Below are 27,620 nucleotides of genomic sequence, written 5' to 3' on the forward strand. Positions count from 1 at the left end.
CCTGTACTGGTCCAGTCTCCAGTCTCTTGCAAGCAGATGCTACAGTTCCCCATGCAGAAACACATTTCTACTGCTCAGCTCTCCCAAGTGAAGCAACAGCAAACGTGCCATGGTGCATGGGGGCTGTACCAACAACTCACTGTTGTTGGTACTACTACTAGTGCTACTAGTGTAGTATTCTTTCCTTTGGGCAATTAAACTGCTGGCCTAATAAATGCCAGTGCCAACAGGATTGCCATTTAAATCATGGAATCTGTGCATAGAGGCATTTCTGGCTGCCATTAACAGATGGAGGTCTATTAGAGTTGAAAATCTTGCTTGTTCAAGGCCTCTCCGAAAACAGTGTGGCAAAACAACAAGATTTAACATCCCTACTCAGGAAAAAACAAATTGTACATTGGCAGTGGATGAAAGATTCTCCTTTTTATTTTAAAACCTCTGTAAAATCAGAGCAATGGGTCAATTCCAGCATTCAGCCAATTTAATTAGCAATCTCAGAGTAATCGTGGTAATGAGCCAAGTCAGCAAAGATGTCATTGGGGTTCTTGCAGTTCAGGTTGCAAAAACAAGCATTGATCCACATGATTTTCCAGGAAAACTCAGTCCCATCTGGGCACTCAAACCTCACTTCAATAGTCTTGGACTTGTAGGGTGTGCAGCACCTGTTGTCTGTGCAGACGCCGCAGTATTTGGGTCTATATTGACTTTTGCTCACACATCCTGAGATGGTGTAGTTCATTGGTTCATTGCCCCTGTAGACAGCCAAGCACTTCTTCCCAGGCTAAATCAGAGAAGAACAGAAAAGGAGACAGGTTAATATTCATTGCTGACACAGGGAGTATGTGCAAACAACCTTCCTGATACTTAAAGGGTTTTGAAGCCATTAGGAAGCATTTTACAGCATTGATCCAGAAGGTGTGACAGATTTATATGTTTAGACATATGAAGCCAGAAGCTGCAAGTAGGATAGTTGCAAAATACAGTTCATAGCCCTGCCCAGCAGTGCAGCATCACTTTTCCACTAGCTGAGTCACAGGTCTGTCCAAACCAGTGGCAAGCACAGTGGACTTGGCTTGCCTTTCCTTGCGAGGACCTTTTGGCTGGAATTAAAGCTCTCAGGGGCAGGTTTTCATACCGAGATGTGGAAACACAGGGAGGACACATTTCTGACCTCTCTGCAGCACAGTGAGTCCGTAGGTACTCTCTAACAGCCTCCAAGATCAGAAGTGCAGCCCCCAGAGGCCTGAACACTGCCAAACAAAGGCTGACCCCCATGTCCCGACAGAGCTCAAGGGGCACACGGAGAAACAGTCCCCACCTTAATGTGCTTGGTTATGTCCACCTCGCAGGGCCGCATGTTGCACAGGCGGTTTTCCTTCAGGAGCCGGCACTGGTCGTTGTCGTTGGAAATCCTGGTGGAGATGCCCAGCCCGCAGGTCTTTGAGCAGGGACTCCAGGGCGAGGTGTGCACGATGCAGTTCTTCTGCCAGGCTTCATCCTCTCCCTCGTACGCTGCAGAGACCAGATTAACCCCACGTTATTCAGCTGGGGAAGCTTTCCATATTAAACACCCTCTCCGTGGCTCATTACACATTCAGGCCACTAACCCAAATAATTAAATCACAGCGAAGTGGCTCAGCATTCCTGTGAACCTCCTCCTCCCTTTGCTGCTGACCTACTTGTGTCAGACCCTCCAGCGCTGCAAGCGCTTGGGGCCAGGGCTCATTTCTTTATTTCCCTTCACAGCCTCGCACAAGGGGGTCCTTGTCTGGGACCCCCAAGTGCTGCCACAATACAAACAGTTAATTACAGAAGCCTGTGCCAGCCGGTGCAGCAAAGGGATGAGATCTGATCTCCCCATGAAGGTTTATTTCTGAGCCCATTCAATTGTTTCCCTGCAGCAGAAACTGGTCGGCAGTCTTTGCTGGATGGCTGAGGGGCTTGGGAAGCAGCCACAGCCTTTCACTGGGAGGAAGAGCAGCTTGAAAAGCTCTCAGGGAGCTCGGCAGCCACTTGAAGAAAGGGTGGGCTCTGTTTTGACAGCATCTGGCAGCCCCAGTTCAGGTTCTTTCACAGCCTAGGCCAAAGTCCCCGCTGGTCTGCAGCTCACAATGCAGCCCACAGGCAAAACTCTGATAGAAGCTCTGCTGCCTTGAGCTTGCTCACTATATTAAAACTAATAAATGCTAGTCTCACGTCTATAAGGCTTCTGCTTAGAAAAGACAGGCAAGGATAGCTGCGTTATGCCTGTTTTGGGACACAGGCCATGAAGACATAAGGCCAGTTTCAGTAGTAGATGTTTTGAATTTGGACCTACATCACAGTTCAGAGCTACCTGGGACAGAAGTGAGGGCTAAACTCCAATGGGTTTAACCCAAAAAATGGAGACTGAGGCTTTGTTTTGTGCAACAAAAATACAGACCAAGGATTGGGAAAAACCCTACCATCAAGGAACCAAAATCCTGGCTTACAGCAAGCATGGTATGTCTTCTTGAACTCTGCTTTTGTGAGGTAGTCTATAACGTGAAGCTAATGTGGCTAATATCACTACATTGCATCACAGGGTGTTATGAGGATAAATTTATGACATATGGAAAAGTAAGCCCATCTTAAGCATTTGGGACCATGTTTGAGGCAAATGGTACCACCTCTCTGCAGTGGGCTATATGATCCCCACTATGAATGTGAGTGTGAGGAAAGAAGATACCTTATGTGATATATAAAATAGGTAGTTCAATAATGTTATCAGTCCAGAATTGCTAAAAAGCTGTACTAACACAAAGATAATTTAGTCCAATTTTAAAATTGGTAGTGAAACTTCTACTGCAATAACTTTTCGAGGTGTTTTCTAAGTTTGGGACTACTAAGATACAGGGGCTTTCAACTCATGCTCCTAAAGCAATATAACCCAGACAGAAAGCCTTAGTCCCACATTAAACTGAGCCCATTCTATTTTCCAGAGGGCCCAGACTGAAGAAAAATAAAAATAATAATTTGAAGTAAAAAGGACTTGCGACATCTTCAAAATGCCAGCAGATGTGTGCTTCAAAAGGGGCTTTGTCACACAGTCATGTTTGATGAATCTCATATTGCTGCTAAGAAGTTCGAGCACACCAGGGGTGTTTGCATGTCCTGTCCTTCACTACATGCTGTAGAAGGGTCTCTTTCTGTACCTCGCTCACACAAAGACTAGTTGCCTGCCCGGTCTGGCAGTACAAGCTGATACTTTGGTTGCAGAGCCTCTCACTTCAATCCCCTGATGATGGAGAGGTCCACCTCACTCCCACCATACCTGCAGAGGAGATGTGGCGTGGAGATGTCTTCCTGATTTTCTTGGAGTCATCACAAATCCACTGCTCACAGCACTTCCCTGCCATCTTAATCAGCTTTGGGTTTGGGCACCAGACAAGGGGAGGACGTGAGTTTGTGCACATGGGAATACAGCCCACGGCCCCGTTAATGCACGTGCAGTTGTATTTGCAGTTGGGCTGAAATGTGTCCCCATTGTTATACCTGACTCCATTTAGGACACATCCTACACCAACAATCTCTGAAAGGAAAGAAAAAGAAAGACACACAGAGCACTGTTAAAATAACGCTGGCAACAAACAGCGCTGATGTGTTTCTTTACCAAGCTTCTCCGTGGGCTAATGGAGCCAACGTGGAGACACGGCAGTGGTGCGGGGCCATGTATTCAGCATGATGCTGAGCCAGATGTGATCACACCATTTAGAAAACTCTTTTTATTCTGAATCACAGAAAAAAAAAAAAAAAAAAAAAGAATCTTTTAATGCTTTATGGAAAAAAGAAGTTAGAAAATAAAACGAGCTTTATACATAAATGCTCACTTAAAAAATCATTTCATGGCATGCTGATAAAAGTTATTCATAGCAGGATCAATAAAAGTAATTAAAAGAGTCATTGAGTGAAATTTGAGGTTTTCAGGGACATATGAGAGGTCTACATGGAGTTGCAAATATGACACAGCTCTGCATGACACCTGTACCCTTCTGAAGCAGAAGGGGAAGGACAGCTGAGGCAGCAAAGGAGCACCAAAAAGGGTGCTGCATTCCTATATTTAGGCAACTAGATCCCACCCAGTTTATCACAGAACAGTTTTCTTGGAAAATGAAGTAACTCATTATAAAACCATGAAAATTAGTATTTTACGTACATTTTAAAATAAAATAAAAAAAATCAAGCTTTTTTGATTGCCCATGAACAGGAATCACATTGATTCAGGAAACAAGACACAATTTGTATAAAGTAGTTGTTGTTGTTTCGAAGTTATGGACAGTTATTTGGAACCAGTGGCAGAAATCTTCTAACAAATTCAAACTTCAGTTTCCTGTTTGGTCACACGGAGGCAGTGTGCGCTCACCGATCAGGTCGCTTAAGTTTAAGTCTGGTTTGACATGGAACTGCAATGTGACTGCTTCAGGGCCAATACAAATTGAAATGCTGGATTAAAATTCTGCGAAGGCTTCCTATTTTTAGAATGGGTGGAATGAAACCATCAACTGAAAAATCCCTTTTTCTGCACAAGAATGAGACTTGTTGGAATTCGAAGCACAGATTCAGCTTCCAGTTCATGCTCAGCTCCGCTTTTAATAATGCTTAAGCCCTTGTATTGAAGAGACCACTCAGTGCTGGAGCCAGAGTTGAGAATTCAGTTAAACTTCTAGATGTGCACACGGATTATGACAGTTCAAGAAAATGCTGTATTTCCTGGTGTTTTGCTACCAGCATATCCCTCCTGGACTGTGCTAACTCAACCTCCTTGAGGTCTCATGCATCAAGAAATTAATCATGAGAACATCCCCCCACTACCACCTCAGGCGTGTGCTCAGCACCTTGCTGTCTCTGCTTCGGCGTGGGGAAAAGCAAACCACAAAAGGAGAACTGTAGTGACTCCCAGCGGGCTCCTGTCTGATGTCCGGGTGATCCTGGGACACACCTCAGCATGCCAGTCCAGATACAGACTGAATTTCCCATAGTTTTACCATATTCCGTTTCCCAGCACCAGTTCCTAGCTCTTTCGGGATCTTTATGTTCCACAAATTATATTGTTTCTGTAGTCCTGCATGCACTGGAGTCTCTAGACCTAACTTTTGTCTTCCATCTGCAAAGCAAACTCCTCACAGCAGTTAGTCCCCAACACCCAGTGGAGGAGTCCCTTCGCACACCCTGCGGTCAGGACAGTGGTGGAGTGATGTATGACCTAGTGCACGAGAATGAACACGTCAGCAGATCCTGTCATGTACATCTACCTGGATGCTGAAAGCAAGGGGAAGACCACAGCTTTCTATGGCAGCCAGAGATAAGCCACCCCACTTCCTAACCATGGAAAGACCCTCACGTCCCTCAGCTGTGCACGCCACAATGCCCCTCACCATACAACCACAAATGTCACATAATAGGGGATATATTGTCATGGCAGTAGGGATGTGCAAGTGCATTGGATTGGGAATCCTTCCAGCCCTGGCTGGGGAAGCTGTGGATCAATCCTCCTGCATCACAGTGCTGTTGCCACAGGCATACCAAATGCCTGCGATATATGGGAGGTCTACAAAAACAAACAAAAAAAATCCAACTAAGCAAGCAAGCATTTAAATAAATAAACATGGAGCAATGTGAAGGTCTTTAAAGAGATCTAGGAAGGGTGAGGTAGCTTTGAGAGAGCATGCAGCTTGTTTTCCTCTCCCAAGGCAGGGCCAGCTGCAACGTCGTTCTTGACAGATGTTTTTCTAGCCTGTTTTTACAAACCTCCCACGAATGCTACACGCACACCAGACAATACATTTGAATGATCTCATATCCTTTTATTAACCTTGGATCTTTTCTAATCTTGAAAATCAGTTTAAGCTTGCGGCTCTTTGCACATACCTTCTTTTGTTATTTTGCCCATATCCTACAAAAATCTGGTTAGACTGCACTTTCTGCATGCTTGTTTTTCGTGGCTGAGCTAATGCAAAGCCAAGTTCATTTCTTACTACACTTCCTGTCCTGCTGAGGAACAGCAACCCCTAGTATCATTTCTGTGAGGAACTGCCAGCTACCCTGAACCTCTTTACTCCTCAGACTTGCCCCTTGTGAAACTTCTGCTGATTTTCTAAGTTTACTGAAGTCCACTGTTTGCAATCTTTTCTCCTTCCTGTGGATCAGTTATTCTACCTATTCGTCTCGCAATCAGCTCTCTTCCAGGTTTACTTCCACCTTTACATTTTCTATTCATGGTTATATTCCAGCCTAGAAGACCCTCCCTCAAAATGGCTTTTTCCTGTTTATAAATCTAAAGCCATGACCAATATGTTCTAATAACGTGCTAAACAGTCAGCTTCCCCTCTGATCAGCTATCTGTGTGGTTGTACCCATGATTCTTTCCCTTTTAATCATTCCCAGAGTAGTGATTTCCAATCATTTATCAGTGGATCAGATTCCCCCTGTGCTCTGGATCTCAGAACAAGTGAACGTATCCTTGACACACAAAACACTGCCTCATTTCTTTCTCCTCTGCTTCTTGAATAAAAAAGTTCCAGTCACATGAATTATCCCACAAAGAGTTTGTTGTGACAGGCAGGAAGAACCTCTTCTGCTCCATGGCAGCTAACATGACTGAAACCCTTTTAAGATTAAGGCTCAGACCTCAATTTGTCACTGAGAAACTTTGCTAGGAGATGACTCATCCCTGACCCTCTTGACAGGATACCATGTGCTGTTGTTCCTAGGGAGCCACTATTCTATTCTATTCTATTCTATTCTATTCTATTCTATTCTATTCTATTCTATTCTATTCTATTCTATTCTATTCTATTCTATTCTATTCTATTCTATTCTATTCTATATAAACCAGAAGCATCTCCTTAATGTCATGGTTTTTTATTACTTCTCTTTAAAGCCAGCTGCGTACCTATCCTTCCTTCATCCCCAACCCAGTACAGCACCTCCTCCTGTTACAGGGAGTACAGCATCATCTACTTGCAAATCTGAAGACCTTAAATTCTGGTTGCTCCTTGCTCTTGGCTGCAGCCAACTCAAAGAGCAAGAATTCAGATGTCATTTCTCATCCAGCCAACTGCCCTGAGAATGAGGACAGCTACAAGGAAATGGAAGATGATGAATGGCGCAGCTGATGAGCGTACAGTCAGGTATCTAATGAGATAAATCTCAGCCATTGCTCAGACCAAGGGGAGCTGCCAATGTATATCTAAATCAAAAATATATGTACATCACTTACGTGCACATACTCCTATTTCGTACCTAGGTCTGTCTCCGCTGTAGTCACAGTACAAGCCCCTGTGGAAATCACAGGTGTCGGCCTCAGTGCAACTTTCTCCACGCTGCTTGGCACACGTCTTGCAGCAGTCGCAGCCGTCTGTGACCAGGCTGACGCCTACCGGGCACCGAGGTGGGGACTTCGGACACTCGCATGGCCACTTACAGTACTGAGTCCGCGTGTAGGCCTCTGTCGCGGCAGGGACGGTGGGGGTCATGGTGGTGGACGTCTGGGCAATGGCCTACAAACACAGAAACACAGCTAGGAGAGCGTTCCGGAGAAAGGGGGGCTGTGAATCCTCAATAAAAATCCCCTCAGGTCTAAAAAGACTGTAAGGAAACCAAAGAATAAATGTCAAAGAGCCATGGAAAGGGAGCAGTCACCGCTCTCTTGTAAACCCCTTCAGATACCAGCCGAGGACAAATGCTCTGCAGCTTGGACTAGCACCCAGCCTGCTGGTACTCCACCTTTTCCAGACCTCTCCTCTCTACACAGACGTCTCTCCCCACACAGGAACAGAGGCACACATGTCAAGATCCCTTCTTCATGAGAAGAAGCTGTGCCATGTCTCCAGTCTGTGTCACCCTGTGGTGCTTGGCTCTAGCAGAGGATTTTTCCACCCCATAGATGTTGTGCCTGTTCATTGAAAGATGGCTCTTGGCTACTGAAAGGCTTCCTCAGGCAGCAGCAGCTGCCCTTCAGGTCACCGAGCAAAATAAAGGTCAACATGTCGCAGTGTGAAAGCACGTCATGTGGCCCTGTTTGGCCTCGTCTTCCTCAGATTTATTGACATTTGTGTGGGTCTTGGAGCCAAAACATGGAATCCCATAAATCCATGAGGGGATCGGGAGCAGGCCTGTGAGCCCACCACCTTCACAGACACCCAGTCATGAACCTCTGTGTTGTGAGAATGATCTGAAACCCACAGGCTTAGCACTCCACCACCGACCTCCTGAGGATGTCTTGGCCATTTCATCTCTTCTTGCAATACCACTAATACCACAACAACTGCCGCCTTACACTGTCCCAGTCCTTTGACTTGAATAGATTTGAGGTCAGAGACAGGAAAAGAAAACCTCTGAAACCAAAATCTGCTTAATTGTCTATGAATGTCTTGATGCACAAGTTCACCCACCTCTGTCTGAAAAATGCTTTGCTTGTCTCCACCCCTGTAACACAACACACGCACAGTTCAGCTCTCTGACAGAGTCCCAGTCCTAAGCAATGAAGCTACACTATGGCTATATTTTTTAAAAAATAAAATAATAGTAATAATAATAATAATAATAATAATAATAAATGTAAAAATAAAGAAGTCATGCATTTCCACTAAGCACTCTGACAAACACTCTTATCCCTCCTTTGCAGTGTCCAGACTACCAAATCAGCAGAAATGCTCTCTGTGAATCCTAAAGTAGTAGGCTCTTAGGTCTGTCTGTGCTGGGCTCTTCCAGGTCTCACACTGTAGTTCCCATCATGTTGTCCTGGCCCACACAATCAAACAATTGGGATATTTCTGCAGTGATTTTCCATCTATGCCTTTTGGCACATGCTTGTGTTCTACATGGAGTCACTATGGGACCTATAAATCAGATGAGCGTAAATGAAGCTTCATAATGTTAGTGTTTCTCACATTAGCCATGCACAAATATTTGCCAGCATGGTGAGCAAGGAAGGAAAACTTTTACGGGGAGGATAGCGCCAAGTTTCCATTTCCTGATCTCAATTTCCTTGTCAAATAAGAAAAAACAAAACCACAAATTAATTAAAAATCTGATAATCAGATTAAAAAATCTGATCAGGGTAAAGCAAGGTAGAAAAAGGATTTCATGTAACACAGTGATGCTACTCCAGTAGACATATTCAGGTCACTATTACTGAGATAATGGAGTGCCTTAGCTGATAGCAAAACCCACAGATGGCAGAAATTCATTGCCTTCTGTACTCTCCAGTGCCTGCAGAGCAAACTCCGGATGGCATTTAACAGCACCAGCCACGCTTGTGGTGCAAGAAGGGTGCAAATCGGCCCAGTGACAAAGCAAAGATGTGCCTTTTCTACAAGGATCGCTGCACAGAAAACCCGAGCTGCACATGGAGGTCAAGCAGGGCACAGTAGCTCAGGCACAGAAGCAAATGGGGTTATTTACAGGCTATCAACAGCAGCCAGAACATGACCCTGCCTGGGCATATATGGTCCAGAAGCCCTTTGCCATGTCAAGATGTGAGGGATGCAAAGAACGAGTGTGTAACCCCACAAAGTTCAGACAACAAGGAAAGTCAAGGCTTAGAAATTACTAAGACCATCCCATCCATTCCTGGCTACCTTGCACTGCACTATATATTCCACAGTGTTTTGCCCTCTTTACAGTTTCAGATGTCTCAAACAAAAAGATTTCCACCACCTCTCCATGAAGAAAATGCCCCAACCCGAGGCTTTGTGGGGAAAAGCCCCCTCAAGAATTGTGAACCCACAGCCGATGAGCTATCCATCAGGACACCTCTGCAAAGCCCTTTTACTGTCTTCTACAGCTTCCTTGCTGGCAGGCTCAAATTCTGTTAAAGTACATTTCTAAACCTGCTACTGCTGTACCTGAAGGTGTATTTAAGTATCTAGTAATTAGTTACCCTGTATTTAAAGCATTAAATTGTTAGCACACTGCTAATCACTGCCAAATAGGCAATGTGTTTGCTCTGGGCATAATTCCCAATTCCATTAAGGCCCCCTTTTCAAACAGTTGGCCTTAAAGTTGGCTTAAAATCACACTTAAACTCATATTTAAACTAAAACATACCAATATAATTTACTTCCACTTTAAGGCTCCTTGATGCTGCCAAAATTGTTAAAAGAGGGACATTCAGATCAATGAAAAGCCCTGGCCTTTTAATAGTATTTTTCATTCCGCTCACAATAATTTGAGTAGGTGCAATAATCTATCACTTGAGAAGAGAGGCCTCTTCAAGTGCAATAAACCTATTTACTTTGTTGCTGGTCGGTAAAAAAATGCTTAATAGTTAAATCCAGATAAGCAGACAAAAGTCACACACTTATTTAAAGAGCCCATTGCCATGGCCCAACCCTGTAAGTAAATCCCTTCACAGTCCCTTGTTTCTATTGTCAACATGAGCAAGCAAACAGCTTCTACCCTGTGTATACATAAAAGTGTCTGTGAAACAGCACACGTAGCGAAGAGGAACCAATAAACCCTCTGATCCTGTTTTTAGTTAATATGTGAAAGACTGCGGCTGAATTTTTGTAAAGGACTGGGTAGCTGGGAGCCATTCAGTGGCTTGTGATAGACAAGAATTTAGAGTAAATTATTTAATAGCCCTTCTTCTCGGTCTAAAGCCTGAAGGGGCCTTTAAAGGTCATCTAGTCAAACCTCCTTACAATCAGCAGGGACATCTTCAACTGGATCAGGTTGCTCAGAGCCTCATCCAGCCCGACCTTGAATATTTCCAAGGATGAGGCATCTACCACCTCTCTGGACAATCTGTTCCAGTGTTTCACCACCCTCATAAAAAAATTCTTCCTTCAAGTGGAAACTGTTGTCCACTGACACTAGAACAAGTGCACAACCTGTACAGCTTCCAGTCCCTCCTCCTCTCCCCTCCTAAGCCACTCAGAGCTTTGCTACAGGAGAAAAAATTCTGTAGATTTATAAAATTCTTGGCTTTTCCTTTTCCATGGTCAGCTGTCATCACTGGAATATCTAAATCCCTTTGGAAAAACAGCCCTACTACTTGAGTGTCCCAGAACATTCTGGGATATAAACACTTTCTTATTAATAGGCATGATGGTTAAGTTATCGTGAGTAATAATGCTTTGTAAATACCACAATAAAAAGAACTCTTTCCACAGGTGCTATCAACAGGAAATTACACTCTAAGGGCCTTCATCATTGGCCATCCCTGAATAGTAAAAACCAACCAACCCAACAAAACCCTTATGTAAGTTAAGGTTTCAGGAATCATGCCTTTAGGGTCAATACAATGTATAGGAAGACAATGGCTTTGTAAGAAATTCAAAATGAAAGTGAAGAGAAACTTAACACCAAAAAGCACAGTGCTGGGGATTGGAGTTTATTTTAAAATGTCAGGAAGATAAAAGAATGTGTCTGTTGGGAAATTAATTTTTCCAGGTACTGGTAATTAACTTGTTTTGTATAATTACTCTTCAAACTTGGGGTCTGCAGATTTGTTATCTTGGATGCTAAGGACAAAACATTACACCCCAAGTTATTCATGAGCTCTAATTATGCTGCTTTTGGAGATACAAGCCCATTCTCTTTAAATCAAGATCAAGCCTTTCTCACCCTGCCATGGCCAACAGCTATCTATTAAAATCGTTCCTGATTTATGCTTGGCAAGCTCCAACATTACTTTCTTTTTGCATCTGCAAAGAATAATATGTCGCTAGCAACAATCTGCAGCTAATTTCTGTGCTCACATTCAGGAGGAGAGAAGGAGAAAATAAAAAAAAGGCCTCACTGCCTGCTATGGCCAGAAACTCAGTATTGTTAGTAGCCATGAGTTTTACTATTCAATTCTCAAAGACACGAAATGGATAGCAACATTTTAACAGCATGTTCCACCTACTGGCAAAATATATTTTCAATTTGTTGGAAAATACTGTAATTGTAAGTTTAGTTTAGTTTTGAAAACTGGAAAGACCAAACTACAGCTTGAAATGAGTGTATACAGTCCAAATTGCAAGGCAGCCAGATAAACAGCAGCACTTCCACATAAAGCATGAGGAAACCTCCAGCTTTGCTTTTAAACAGCAAAGCCCTAGATGTATTGCTATATATTCCTTTGCTTCTAGTTTTTATAGGTGTTTAAAAACATATTCATGTGTATTTATTTCACTGCTTCAGTGGTGAGAGATCTTGCTGTTAAAACCTTTTTCCTGTCAGATGTTTTTCTCATGACGATGAGCCGGGCGAAGGCGGGGAGAAGTTACCCATGTTCTTGCCCTCCTCTTTACTGATGGGAAAAAGTCCAGAAAGGATGGCAACTTCTAAATTCAATTCCTCTGGCTACTGGCAGAACTGGGGAAAGGGGTATGAGAAGTTGGCAGGCAGAGGTCTGCTCAAACCATAGTACCATATCACCTCCTGCTGTTTTCTCCTTGGTGGTAATTTGCTCTAAAAGAAGGACGCAAGCTGTGTTTTGCTGGGCACATGCTGTTGGATGGATTTTTAATTTCCTACAGCAGAACACATTAAAGGGATATTTTTAACCTACATTTCTGATACTGCCTTTCTGAGCAAATGCCAGATGTCATTGATGGAGGGATCCAACTTGATCCAGATTATCAGCGAGGAAATATTTATTAAAATGTCCTCCTCACTATTACGTGATCAAATCAGCTGATTTGCAGACTGACCCAAACATCCTTCCCGGTGGGAGCTCAGGCACCAAGGCCTGACAGCATCAGCCTGTCGCTGCTTACAAATAACTCCAGATTTTCCGGTTGGACTGTCCTAAGCAGAGACACTGAATTTAAAACACAACTTTAAGCGGACACTTAGGGCTGCATCTCCCAGGAATGGGTTGTGCGTTTGTACGGTCCCTCTGCCAGGCATCACATCTGCTTTCTCCTGGTTCCACCTACCGGCTGAACTATTTAGACAGCACAAGCAGAAACGCCTGTACAGCCAACTCCAACACCATGTACCGCCCTAAATGTTCTCACAAACTAAAATAATGTTTAGAAGCACCCCAGGAGACTCGCATCCACATTCGCAGAGTTGCAAACATCCTAATACTGACCTGATGGAGCACAGTTCCCAGGGGAACAAAGTGGCTGGAGCTTAATAAAGAACTAAGAGCGAGAAGACAAAATGAAACATAAATAATCTATTAAATAAAGCCACATACCCTTCCATCCCTCGGTTGCATCTCTGGGCAAGCATAGAGATTTCTTAGTTTCATCCCAGAACAGACAGAAGTTAACAACTCATAATGCATGTCAGAGAGATGGGCACATTAGCAATGAAAAACAAGTTCTGGCTTATATCAGCGGGCTTAAACCAGGCCCTGAAGGTAGAAGTTTGTTTCTTGATCTTGCTCAGCTGGAACTTCTGAGTTGAATATTGCTGAATATTTGCATTATTATTACACCCAAACCAGATGGGTCAACAAAGAACCAGTTCTTACAGCAAGATCAGCAGTAATCGCAGTACCATCAGGACTTCCTCACTGTTATACTCTTCCTACAAATCCCTAAGTCCCCATGAATGCTCGTAAACTATCACAAGGTAATACTAGTGACAAGCGAGGCAGCATCAGGACAGAAATATAAATCAGATTCCGCAGGACATGTAACGTAAGAGGAAAATACGATTATACAGGGCCCAGTTTCCCCAGAGCACACATGATCTTCTAGATACCTCATTAAAATTGATCCCAGACATGATATCTTCAGAACATATTGTAAAATAACAGACTCTGAACCCAGAAAATATAAGACAGTTTTATAGATGTCAGGTGCCAGCTGGATTTATTCTTGCTGTGCACTGTAGGCTGAGCACAAAGGAACGTTCTGCATGAAGCATAACATTCAATAGCCTACAAAAATAAAATATCCACAGTGAGTTAACCATTAGCATTTCTGTGGATCTGTGAGTGATAAACAATCAACTTCCCATAACATTATTTTGGGAAATATGTCTGTGGGAAGAATGTAGGCAGATGTTTGGAATAGTCTTTTCTAACTCAGTTTAGACAATTACAGAGTAAAGATTACATACATTCATGTCTTTGCCAAAATATTGCTTATACTGGCAAACTCAGTGTGGCCTCACATTTTCTTCACATTTTTCCATGGAAGGAAAGAACTTCCCTGTTAGAAAGCAACCTGATGTTTTATAAATGTTGTCCCAGTAAGAGTAGCACTTGCTTAGAATAGAGTGACCTAAAAATGTTTGGACATCATTAACAGACTGACACTGCTACCGCAGACTCCACTAATTGGGATATTGAACGGCATAGTTTCTGTGCTCTAAGAACATTTTAATGTCTTGCACTGCACATGTTCGGCTTGTGCAGCTAATGAGCTCATCCAGTGAAAACTAGCTTGAACTAGAGTTTGAAAAGTGACAGGGAACATCTGGAGAAGCAATGGAGAAAAGTCTCCAGAAGGGACAAGTTAACAGACTTCAATTATAGGAAAATGGAGAACAGAACAAATGAGAGTGCATTTGGACCATGCAAGGTCACAGGGTTACAAACCATCCTAAAACTGTACAGAACAAGATGTTGACATACGAGCCACGAGCTGAGTAACAAAAGCAGTATCACAGTTCCCGATCGCAGACAAGAGCAGACTGCTTTGGCAGAGGTTTTATTTTGCAATTAGCCATGTTTTGCATTTGCTTATATCTCCTGCATTTCAGCTGTGGCCTTGAAATCAAAGGGAAGACGCCTTCTGTCCTCTTACCCCTTGGGACATTCTGTCCCAAACTGGGCAAAAAAAATAAAGTAAGTAAAATTAAGAACCTCCACCTATTATTTTTTTTCCCATAGCAAGAACAGCACAGGTTTTGTGGCATTTTTAAAAGTCATTTTGGTGTTCAAAATAGAAATCTGCATTTTCAAGTATCAACAATTTTCTATTTCTATTCCAATGCAGAACATTTTGACTTAAAACAACTTTTCATTTAAAATTTTAATTGTTATTTAAATTCTCAAATCTGAAACAGTTTGCTTGACCTAATATCTGTGCTTCCCTACAATTGCTAATGAACTGATGAAGTTATGCATCCCTGTTTCCTTTAAATAGCAATTTTCCTCCCATGTCAATTTTCCACTGCTGTTTCCCCCTAAAACTTTGGCTTTCCAAGTTGGTCACTATATTTTCCAACTGCCAAAGTGTCTTCCTCTTTGAAATCCATCACAGAATCACAGATTCACAGATTGGTAGGGGTTGGAAGGGAGCTCTGGAGATCATCTAGTCCAATGCCCTTGCTAAAGCAGGATCGCCTAGAGCAGGTTGCACAGGATCATGTCCATACTAAGGGCTAGTTAATTGCTCTCATTTTGCCAGTGTTTAACAATTTATTTAGTTGGAACATATGAAAGAATCTGGTCTTGATGAGATCTCAATAGGTTAATTCACTGCCTGGAATACAGTTTTGAGCCCTCACTTTAAATGGAATGTCAAGGAATTGGCAGTCCAGAGGAGGGCGACCTAGATGGTCAGAGACCTAAAGGTCATACTCAGGACAAGATGCTGTAGGAGCTGGGCTTCAGTAGTCTGCCAAAGAGCCTAACGGTTGATCTAGTACTAGTCTGCTCTTCCCAGTGTTAGCAGACTAATGGGCAGCAGCCACAAAATGTAGTTGGGGAGATTTAGTCCGAACACCAGGAAGGCAACTTCTTCACTAGGAGAGTGGTACAACACTGGGACAGGTCACCTGGCGAGGCTCTGAATTCTCCATCCTCAGCTGTTTGATTCAAGACCTCCAGAGGGCACTGACAACCAGCGTTTCTGGCAGCCTGTGATTGCATACCTCCCCAAGACCACACGTGGAATATGCCCATAAACCCACAAGACCAAGAAGATACCTTCATTAGTTCAGTCCTGCATGGTGCCACCGACAGTCTGGTTCTGGCGCAGAGAAATAAGAACTAATCTTTGTTAAATGGTGCATTTAATACTGACAAAAGAATTCTACTTTTCAGGTCCATCTCCTCTCACATCACAAGCACAGCCAAAAATGCTGTTTGGCAGCTAATGATTATTTTATCTGATAACAGGAAATGTACCAGAAGTCTGGTTTTGTAGCTGGAAGATTTCAAGATAATTGAAGGAAAAAGAAGCTGCTGCTACTGCTACATTAATGCCCCCTTTGGAACACATGGCATGTATAGATTCATCCAAAAACCTCATAACTACCATTTAACATAGTTTTGTATCATTATATCAAAGCCATCTCAGGACTCTTAATGAAAGATGAGCAGTAAGACTTCATTGCTACATCCCTATGGTTAAGTAAAAAACAGATAGAGCCTACAACTTGTCTGGAAGTGTTCAAGGCCAGGTTGGATGAGGCTTTGGGCAACCTGGTGTAGTGGAGGGTGTCTCTGCCCATGGCGGGGGGGGGTGGAACTAGAGGATCTTTGAGGTCCCTTCCAACCCAAAACATCCCATGATTCTATGAATAAACAGCAGCATTTCCAGGTAAAGAGTGCCATTGTGAAAGGATACTTTTGTACCAAGCATGGCATATTTTGAAAACTGTAGCTTATATTAATTTATGAGGTTTGTTAGACAGAGAGTGCAGATGGAAGACATACAGGTCAGCAACATCCTTAGGGCCAAGAGAAGATGCCAGACTTTTGCACATTCTAGGAGGACCTGAAGCTAATTCAGAGTCTAATTACGGAACATTAGGACCCAGCTTGAAATTATATATGTTATCTTACCTTTTGCCAGACAAAATCATGGCAAAAGCCTCTTGTAGCATCTGAAGTGAGTTAGCTCTGTATGTGCAGAGAGATCAGTAAAGCAGCATTTGTACATTTGCAGCAAAGGCACTTTCCTGGTTTCAGCTGAGATGATAGAGTTAATTTTCTTTCTAGTAGCTGGTATGGTGCTCTGTTTTGGATTTAGCATGAGAATAATGTTGGTAACACACTGATGTTTTAGTTGTTGCTGGGTAGTTGTAGTGTCTACACTAAGTGAAGGACTTTTCAGCTTCCCACACCCTGCCAGGTGCACAAGGAGCTGGGAGAGCAGAGCCAGGACAGCTGACCCAGGCTGGCCCAAGGGATATTCCCTGCCATGGGACGTCATGCTCCGGGTATAACTGGGGAAGTTAGCCGGGAGGCGGGATCGCTGCTTGAAAACAGACTGGGCATTGGATTTTGTTTTTTTCTGCATGTGGTGAGCAATTGCATATGTGCATCACTTTATTATTATTATTAGTAGTAGTAGCAGTAGTAGTAGTAGTGTTTTTATTATTCTCTTCCTTTGTTATCCTATTAAACTGTCTTTATCTCAACCCATGAGTTTGTTTTTCCATTCTCCTCCCCATCCCCTTGGGGATGCGAGCAGCTGCGTGGGGCTCAGTTACCTGCTGGGGTGAAACCATGACAGGCATCTACATCAGTGTCTGCCACAGCCTGGTTATCTGATTTCGTTATAGTCTGGCCATACTTCTGTGAAGAAACCAGCTTTTCTTCACAGAATCTTGGAATCCAAATGTTCAACCAGTGTCTGACTAGTTCCTGAGGCTGTTTTTAGAAAACCAAACCAGGAAGCCACTGAAACCCGGAGTGGGGGAGGGGTGTCATCAGATTGGATCTTACACTGAGCAGTGGAAAAGAATAGTGGTAATACCGCAATTCTAAGTACCAGCAATGCCAAACCCCATCCGTGTGATTGCTGTGTTGTGCTTGCAAGGTCTTGTGCCTTGGTCTCCATGACTCCGCATGGCCCAGCCAGGCTCTAAGGTACTTCTGGCTCCATCCTCTCTTTCGCTTCCCACTACAGAGACAGCCTGAGGGCATGGGGAGAGCTTCTCTTCTTTAGCAATGAGGATGTGGAGCAATCAAATGTGACCCCTTCTTTCTTTCTCCTGGACTGCCAACACCTACTCGTCTTCCCAGCCAAAAGCCAAAGCAGAGGTGCAGTATATAGAGTTCACAAATGATGAGAGAACATTAGAGGATATCTTTTGGTCCAAAAGGGGAGAAAGTATTACCAGAAAAGTGAGAAGAAGAAGAATCTGCAAGATTCACCACTGGATAAGAGCTCCCTTGACCAAGACCAAGTCCCATTCAAACCAGAGACAATAGGAACTAGAGATCAAGTGAATGATGAGAGATACAGAACCTCTCTCATATAGCCACCAGAACCACTAGTGACCTTTGTTCAACATGTATAATAATATCACTATACTCAGAGGCTTTGTGATACTTTCACGTCTGTATTGTGAAAAATTCAGCTGACATCACCCACCATGAGATCCCCTGACAACAAACAGATAAACTTTCAAAGATCACGAACTAATGCTTATTGCACTGAACTTTCCATACCCAGAAACATCTGTGCAAGACTTTACTAAATCATCAGTGCTCACTGCATGCAGGTAGAAATGAGTATACAACGTACCAGACAGTGGAAAAGAAGTTTCTGTGATTGGTAGAGCTGACATGGAGTTACTGATAACATTGTGGCAAATACAGAGAGCTTAGCTTGCTTTCATAAGGCTATGGCAGTGTAAAGGAACCTTAGCCTCTGTATGTGAAAATAACATTATTTTTTAAAAAAATCTGTGTTATTAGGTAAGTGGTTTGTATTATACTAATTTGGACAGATATAGGGAAGACTGAAGAGATGGTAAGAGCTGCATCCCTCCTCATCAGTGACGGTACAGTGTACAAAGTCTGACAGGAGAAAACTCAAGGGCTTGAAGGAAGTATTTATGGTGTTAAAAACTTGCTGAGATAGGAATAGTAGTATTTAAATTAAGGACGGAAAACAGGAGTTGAAGAGAATGGGATGCATCCAGAGAGGAAGAGGTTGGACTGATGTTCTGAACAAGTGCCAGGCATCTGGAAATCTCTGAAAACAGGACCATAGGGGTGCTAAGATATATGGAAAGTGAATGAGTGTTGTTATCACACTGGACGTGCAGAGGCAAAAGAGACTCACAGTCAGGAGTAAAACCACAAAACCTCCCTGCAAGTTAAAGTCATGTGAAATGGTTCAAGCGGGGGGCGGGGGGGGAAGGGACCATGAACATGAAATAGCCGGCGTGCCCATGTTGTCACAAAGAGGAAAAGGGAACTGATCACCTTCCACCTCCACCACCATCAAACTCTACTGGCATCTTGTCACATCGGCAGCAGGACAGAAACAGCACCATGGCCTACGCTACTTCCAAGAGTCAAGTTTTCTGTCTTCACTATATATGTAAGTCCCTTCTACCTCTTTCAAAATCCTGGAAAAAATTCCCATTACATTTCTCTGAGTGCTATAAACTGATTCACACGAACAGATGCACATCCAAATAATCTACTTCAGGTTCAGGGATCTGAAGGAAGGTATAAAATGATACACAACACAGCAGATGCTACTTTAAATCACTTCCTCAAGGAACTGAAGTATTGAATTCCCTGGGGACACATTATCTTCCTAATCTCTTTTCTTTCTAAAGCTGATATAAAGCTTTTAGCCATATTACAGGGTACCAATGTCAAAAACCTGTCTCTTAAAATCCTCACAACAGATTTAATTAGGCATGTTGTCACTATGTTTTAGAATGTGCCAAAAAGGATCTCAAAAAGGAGTTCTGAAGTCCTTTGCAAATGTCTAAAAAGAGGACCAAGCAGCAGAATGCTAAGCACACACTTCTGAGCATTTTTTTCTTCTGACTCAAAAAGCAACAATCTTCAGAATAAAAACACACACAACACACACACACACACAAAAGAAGGCTGAAGACTTTTAAATAAAAACAGTAAATTCAATAGAAATGTAGCTGCAAGCTCTGGATGAGTTCAGATGTGCAGAACATTGCTGGAAGGGAGTCTGCACCCATGCACACCAGGTAGACAGCAAGCCAGAAACAGGGTGACCCATAAGCTAGAGAAATTATGAATTGCTGTAAGCTCACACTAGAAGTTAAAGCAAGATCAGCACAAACAACCTTGCCAAATTTATGGTGAGGTCATTTAGCAGGAGTGTGGTGATTAGCTAGAGGCCTCCTTGTCCCAAGCGTTGCTGAGCTTATGTGCCCCAAAGCCCTGGAAGAAACCCAGCTTAACTGAAGGAATTTTCTAGCTTAACATGTGGATCAGAGACATTACTTGTCAAAACATGTATACAGAGACCCTTAACACAGATTATATTGGAGATCATGAGGGCTAAATCTATGCAGATGGAGGAAACCAGTAAACAAATCGGGAATTTGTTAACTTTTCTAGATGGTAGTCAAGACTCTGATGTAGATTGGAGTACAGGTTTTGTAAGCAGAAAGGAGGAGACTGCAAATTGAGTACATTCAACGTACTCATCATCAGATGTACCAGATCCAGGACACTCCTGTGCTGAGTTTTTTATGATCTGTTACAAGATGCAAGCCTGCCCGAATAATTTATAGTCTACAAAAAGGAGAAGAGCTGAACGAAGCAATCTCTTTCTCTGACATCCGGGAAACTGAGATCTAGTGATAGTTTTACCCAGATGCTCAACTCAGTCTCAGTGGTAGTCAGGTGTGCAATGCCGCACAGCACCTGAGCCTAAGGAATATGCAAAAGGACATCAGAAGTCAGCAAATGGAATACCATTTAGCATGAAACTAATCCCTTAAAGCTCGCACCAATCTGAGATAAATGAGTTCTTCGTAAGAGACTCTAACCTATCTGGCAATCACGTTAGAAATCAACGCCATCATTGCTTTCAGTCAAATGAAAAAGTAATAAAGCAATTCCAAAGAGGGCATCTAATAAGACATGGAGAAGCATGAAGTGTTTTCACATTCTTATTAATTTTCTGAATGCTGTCATTAACTTCACCTGAGCTACAGGCCCAACCAACCAACAAACCAACCAATCTCCACTTCTTTCTTAAGAAAGGAAAAGAAATGCTGCTTTCAAGACAAGTTTATCAGGAGGACAAAGTTTTGGAATACACTGCCATTTGAGGTCAATTTTTCTTCTCAGTGAAGAACTTTTTTCTTCTCAGTGAACATAGAACCTACTCAGTTCTTTCACAACCACGAGGAAATCTGATCAGCCTTCTCCCAGAAAAGGCAAGAAAGAAAAAAGTCCTCTCACAAGAGGGTGGAGAGGCCTTGCAGAGAGATCTGGACAGATTGGAGAACTGGGCAATCACCAACTGCATGAGGCTGAACAAGGGCAAGTGCTGGATTCTGCACCTGGGAAGGGACAACCCTGGCTGGGCGATGAGACGCTGGAGACCAGCCATGCTGAAAGGGACTTGGGGGTCTTGGTTGACAGCAAGTTGAACATGAGTCAACAGTGTGCCCAGGCTGCCAGTTGGCCAACCGTATCCTGGGGTGCATCAAGCACCCTAGGCGGTCTAGGGGAGTGATTGTCCCACTCCACACTGCGCTGGTGCGGCCTCACCTCGAGTACTGCGTGCAGTTTTAGGCACCACAGTACAAAAAGGACATAAAGCTATTGGAGAGTGTCCAAAGGAGGGCAACAAAGATGGTGAAGGGTCTAGAGGGGAAGACGTATGAGGAGAGGCTGAAGTCCCTTGGTTTGTTCAGCCTAGAGAAGCGGAGACTGAGGGGAGACCTCATCGCGGCCTACAGCTTCTTCACGAGGGGGAGCGAAGGGGCAGGTGCTGATCTCCTCCCTCTGGTGACCAGTGATAGAACCCAAGGGAACGGCATGAAGCTGCGACGGGGGAGGTTTAGGTTGGATATCAGGAAAAGGTTCTTCACCGAGAGGGTGGTCGGGCACTGGAACAGGCTCCCCAGGGAAGTGGTCACAGCACCGAGCTTGACTGAGTTCAAGAAGCGTCTGGACAACGCTTTCAGTCATATGCTCTGATTCGGCTGGTCCTGTGTGGAGCCAGGAGTTGGACTTGATGATCCTTATGGGTCTCTTCCAACTCAGGACATTCTATGATTCTACAAAAAAAAAAAGACATATTCACTTTTGTTTAACTAGGAGCATAGCTGGAGAGGAGAGTGGGAGGAAATCAGTTTTGATCGGGACCTGGAGATGCCGATGCAGTAAGACATAGTTACCAATAAGACTACTAAAAGAAGCCAATGTAAGCAGCTTGCTTTTAGCAGCAATTGCTTAAGAGAAGGGAAGTTCCTTTCTAATGTAGATGACATAGCCACATGGTTATTGCATATGGATACATTGTGTGCATATCTCATAGTCACTGCAAAGGATAAATGGCAGCCAGAACAGCATGACTAAAATATGAATGCCTTAAAAGAATATTGATGCTAATGAAAAGTCAGATGACAGTCAAATTAATTTAGAGCTAGTCAACAAATAAAACCCACTGACAATCAACTGCATATGCACAATGGCTTCTGTCCCTGAGCAAATCACCAGCTCACTGTCCAGTGTTGTATGAGATTGCAGATTTGGTTATAAGCAGCTACCACATTTGCAAGACACTCAGTAGAGTCAGGGGGACCTTTTGCACTGGTGAGATTATGTGTCAAAGGCCCAGGTCTCCTCAGCTTCTCCATGCAAATAGCTGCACTTGCAGCTGCTGGATGCAAACCCTGGCCCCCTCTCTGCTGGCAGCAGAGGAGGAGATCATTGCGCTGACTACACAAGAGACTGATAACTTCTCTAGATAGAATGCCTAACATTAGGGCTGATAAAGGTAGAGAAGGTAAACTCAAGACTGAAGGACTGGTGCATGACTTTGCTATTTGAACTCAGCTTTTAGCCTCTCTGTGTCTGCAGAACAGGGGTGGTAACGCTTCTTTTGCTACAAGAAACAAAACCTGAAGATTATGAGCTGCTCAGACCATGGAGGAACGTGCAGCTGCCGTCAAGGGAGATGGCAGCTAGAGAATAAGGGCAAGGGAGACCCAAGAGAGTTTCTCTATGAAGATCTCAGTATGGATAGGGAGAGTAAGGAAAGCCAGAGCTTCTAAAAGGTCTATAGGCCCATGCTTATGCTGGTGATGTGCCTGGGAAGAACAAATTTCGATCCACTTATAGAAAAATCAGTATTCAGCTTGTAGCATATGAATTTTGCTGAATATGACTTTCAGAAGTGTCTGGAGAACTTCAAAAGCAGGGAGACACCACAGCTGAGCACCTTCAACCCATTTACTTTAGCAAAAAAGACCAGGTTTCTCCATTTTGTTCATATAAGAGGAACAATTACCTGGCAGCGAGCATATTCCTCAGTCTGGATACCAGTGGCAGACAGGTTTCACTTAGGATGCCACAATCATATGCAGCCAGGTCCCTACCAATGGGTGTGATATCACCAATGTCATCAATTAAATAGCCATACAACACCAGAATGAAAACCAACACAGCTGTGATGAAGACTTTGTTCTGGTATGAAGGGCTGAAACACCCTTGGCATGTCATTTATCCCAAGCTAAGGACCAGTAGACACTTTCTCATCTCATGTAATAAAAATTCTGTTTACAGAATTTTGGTACATCAGTCTTCTGCTGATGGTCTTGCCAGAGAATTTATTGATTGAATTTTAATTACTGTGAATTAAACTTAGGGTATAATTACTTTCTCCTCCATGAACACAATACCAGAATGTGGGGGTTGCAAAGGAGAGAAGTGTTTTCACCAAAAGCAAGAGGAAATCCTGTTCTTTTTTAGTAAAGTAAACCACAACAGGATGTGAAATGTGTGAGGATGTGCAAAAAAAAAAAAAAAAAAAAAGAAGAAAGAAAGAAAAAAAAAAAAGGCTGCTCTGGACAGAGACAAGAGCAGACATTTGCTTTAAGGAGAAAAAATGAGGATGCTGAAGCAACACAACTGTGAGATTTGAAGGATTAAACTGTCTGTTTACTGAGCCATCGAGTAGGAAACACACAGCTGTATCAACAGGAAAGTGGAATCTGGAGGCAGAAGTGAATTTTTTAACTTGTCCTTTTCTTCCTCAAATCTACCAAGGAGATTAACAGTTGAGATTTAATACAAGAAAGAAAGACCTCAACTGTGCAAGTTCTGCAGTAACAGGGAGGGGAGAGAGCAGGCTCCAGTGTGCTGGCAGCTGGACGGCACTTATCAGCAATTGCATCCACTTTCCAGGCCACCAAGAAGATATAAAGCCTATTCAAGGTTCAAGGAAGTCTCACACGATGGGAATTTACTGGCTTGAGGATGACTGCCAGGCCCGAAGGTCGAGCTGAGCCAGAAGCAGCCAAATCGCTGTGGACCAGACCTCCCATGACCATCCATCTCTCAGCATACCCCCCCACATTTCGCCTGGTCTCCAGGGCACTTTTCCCCTCTGTCCCCTACTTTCCTTGGCTGAATAACCCTATGAAGTTATAATTTCAATTTTGTATTTCTCCATTTCTTCAGCCAAGCTCACAGCCTCAGAGGAGTGTCTGAGGCTCATTGGTTTCAGTTTGGATTCAGACACAAAGCAGAGAAAAATAAAGAGATATTAGAACACTTGTGTGAATCTGGTCTCAGGTTCCTGACCCTACACAGAGCTCCCATTAGCTTTCCAAGAAAACAGTCGAATTCAGCATTTTAATTGTAACACACAAGGGTTTTTTTTCTTTTCCCCCTCTATTTCTGTTACAGAAACTATCTGTTGATGTACTGTGTAAGCCTGGGACCATGTTCCTTATCTGAAATCCCTCTAGCCCATCAGAACAACAGAAAAAGGCAGGAAATGCATATGGCTTTATGAGAAGGTGAACAAAGAAATCTAAGTTTTTTATTCACATGGCATTTGGGGTATCCTTCCTACTTGGCCTCTTTTACTGGAAAAAAACAAAACACAAACACACAAGCAAGCAGACCTTTTACAAAGAGATCAAGACAAAATTAGAAGGAACATTTGTTTTCTCCAAATACATTAATCTGGTAAGCCAACAACTAATAATTTCAAGGCTGCTACAAACTGCACTGTAGCTGAGGGGAGTTTAGGGCTGACCCTGGGGGACCAGGGTCTCACACCCCATATTCACAGAGCCCACAACCATTAACTCCCCAAACCAGAAGGAAACGGATACTGCCTGCTTTTTCAGTGGCAGAGGATGCCTGGGTTTTACATTCACTCTGCTACACTTTCTTCTTATTTTTCATCTTTAAGAGTGATTTAGATCCATATCCTGTTATGTTTTGATTCTCCAGGTGATTGCCCAATTCAGGGTACATGCTGATCTATCATTTCATGCAGTAGATATTAATACTATCAGATAATCCATATAGGTAGCAATTTGGCAAAAAATGAGTGAAAACTGTAGGGAGTGTACATCACTTAAGCTTTAATAGCATTAAAAGGAAATGAGGTGACCACAAAAAATGATGAGATTAAAAGATTCAAAAAAGCACTTGGGGCTTTCCACAGGCAGAGGCTGAGAAGCCAGGGCAACTGCTAGGAGGCAGCAGGTACATTCGTAACATTAAGATCATTCGGAATGACTACTATTCAAATATCTCATATTGCTTTATTCTACATTAATGAGAAGGGAATAAAAGAATGGTTTTGTTCCAAAACAGTGCTTCTTCAGCACCGAACTGGAGTTCATGTGGAAGTTCCCATCCATAGATGCTCTGAGATCTCTGCAGCTCCGAATTTAAGAGAAGTTTATTTTTAATAGCTTGGCAACTTGATAGTGTTCCTTAAAGACAACATTGAATTCAGATTTAAAATATTCACCTTGATGTTGTCTCATAGTTGTCAAGTTTCCTTACCTTGTCATGCACAATTTCTCTACATCTTGTCTGGGTTAGTCTGGATTTCCATGGAACACCACATTACAAATGCTACAGACCTGGAATGGGAAGGATCCTTCTTTTGGCTGCTACCTCATGGCTAGGAACATAATTCTTTCCCTTTCTCAAAATCAGGAGTGGTTGGTCCAGAATATTTGGCTTGCAAGACTTGGATAAAGTTGGTAAGTCGTCATGTAAGTTCACACGGCCGTTGCATTGCAACACAGTTTTGCAGCAGGCATTTGCCCGTCTCCTACTTTGGAGCACCATATCAAGAGAAGGCCACCTGAAGCTGTGGGTGCATGGACATCTAGGACACTAGTCTAGGTTTAACTGCCTTGGCCAGCCCCATGCTGTAACCCCAGGAAGCAGTGTGTCCTTCATGCTGACAGGATAACAACATGGGTTCTCCCACCCACGTTTTGGCTGTCCATAGCAGTAGCTGAGCAAAGCATCAAGGATGCGGAGCCAGCAGGATCGGAGGGAGAGACAGCCAAGGGGAGCTTGGAGAAAAGACCACCCATGTAAGTCTCCCATGCAAGGCTTGAGAGATGGGCTGATCCAAATGACTTTTCTAAGGGACATTTGCTTTTTTAGGAAGACCTGTTACAGGGCAGCAGTCAGCAGAGTGATGGCTATAAACAGCATCTTGCCCCACGTGCTGTGAAAAAGGAGGAGAGGGTGGTGATCAGTCCCTGAACAGGGGGAAGAGGCTGTTCCTGAAGAGCTGGCCCAGAAACAGCAAAAAGCAAATTCAGGCGATGGGAAGGAGGGGGCTCACAAGAGGTCAGAGCCAGCTCTCAAGCCAGCCTGGGCTTTGCACAACAAACACTATTCCAGACACACTTGAAGCTCAGATCCTGTTGTAATATGCAATGGAAAGCCCCCAAAAGCATCTGTACCTTCCCTCCCATCCCCAAGAAAAGCTGACACATTGAAAATGAGGAAGGAAGAAAAAAAGAGAGAGGCCAGTAGATATGTCCTTGGCTTTTACAAGGCTTTGGAGACAAAACCACTGCTTTTGAATTAAATACAGTGGAAACTACAAGCGGGAAAACTAGAACACCTCCTGGCACAAAATCATGAAAAAAAAAGGAGTGAAGTTATTAGTATAGGAAAATTATGTATTGTGCTAGAGAATGAATCCTCCTACCCCCGAAGTCAGTGGAAACAGAACTGAAATACAGGGCTTTGGTAAAAAAAATGCCGGAGAACAAATGTAAAATAACTGGTGCAAGCAGCAAATGTGAAGGCTGATGTACTCGGAGGTGTCAGCTCTCTGGATGGGGATGCACACACGGCGCTTGCAAGGATGAGCAGACCATGTCACGGTCTGCTGCCCGGAGGGATAGCTCGTGGTGGAAAGCAGCACCTTTTGTGAGGAGGAAATTATTGAATAAACTTCTTTTAATCTGGGGCCCAAGAGGTGAAGTGACTGTCCCAAAGGCAGACAGGATGTCTGTGGCAGAGCCAAAAATAGCAGTTAGATTTCTTGTTCCTACACTGTAACCATACCATGATCCATCCTCCTACACACAGCTAATAAACTAAGTTCTTTAGTTCTTACTGGATGCAAAAAAGAAATCATTCCACTGAGCAGCCTCTCAGATGCTGTCAATTCAGCAAAGTCAATTGCTTAGTGTTTTATCTTTCAACCATCACATGCACCCAATGCCTGCAAAAGGGCAAGACTCCTTCACCTCTCAAACACCTTCAAATCCAACAGATCAGTGATGATCAGGAGTTTATAACTTGATGTATTTGTGCAAAGTGATGAAATGGGTCCTTCACAAAATTCACTCTTGCTTGTATGTAGCTATGATACCTGCTGGGGCCCAGGTCTAAACCAGCAAGGTGACAAAATTCTCCTTTCTGATCCAGAGACCTGTTGACACTATGAATGGCATAAAATACAGAAAAAAACAACCCCAAAACCAAAACAAAAACCCAAAACCCC

The 27,620-nt window shown here is 43.3% G+C and overlaps 1 protein-coding gene across 1 annotated transcript in view; it reads right to left on the reverse strand.

The window, feature by feature from the left end:
- Positions 1–403: 403 nt before the first annotated feature.
- Positions 404–27,620, reverse strand: part of CCN4 (cellular communication network factor 4) — a 37,737-nt gene continuing 10,520 nt past the window's right edge. The window contains exons 2-5 of the mRNA XM_075743290.1: positions 7,238–7,517; positions 3,293–3,550; positions 1,319–1,512; positions 404–781 (exon numbers count right to left, since the gene is read on the reverse strand). Coding sequence (XP_075599405.1) covers positions 482–781; positions 1,319–1,512; positions 3,293–3,550; positions 7,238–7,517 — 1,032 coding nt within the window. The 3' untranslated portion in view covers positions 404–481. The remainder of the gene's footprint in view (positions 782–1,318; positions 1,513–3,292; positions 3,551–7,237; positions 7,518–27,620) is intronic.

This window comes from Balearica regulorum, chromosome 2 (assembly GCF_011004875.1).
Source record: "Balearica regulorum gibbericeps isolate bBalReg1 chromosome 2, bBalReg1.pri, whole genome shotgun sequence".
Lineage (NCBI taxonomy): Eukaryota > Metazoa > Chordata > Aves > Gruiformes > Gruidae > Balearica > Balearica regulorum.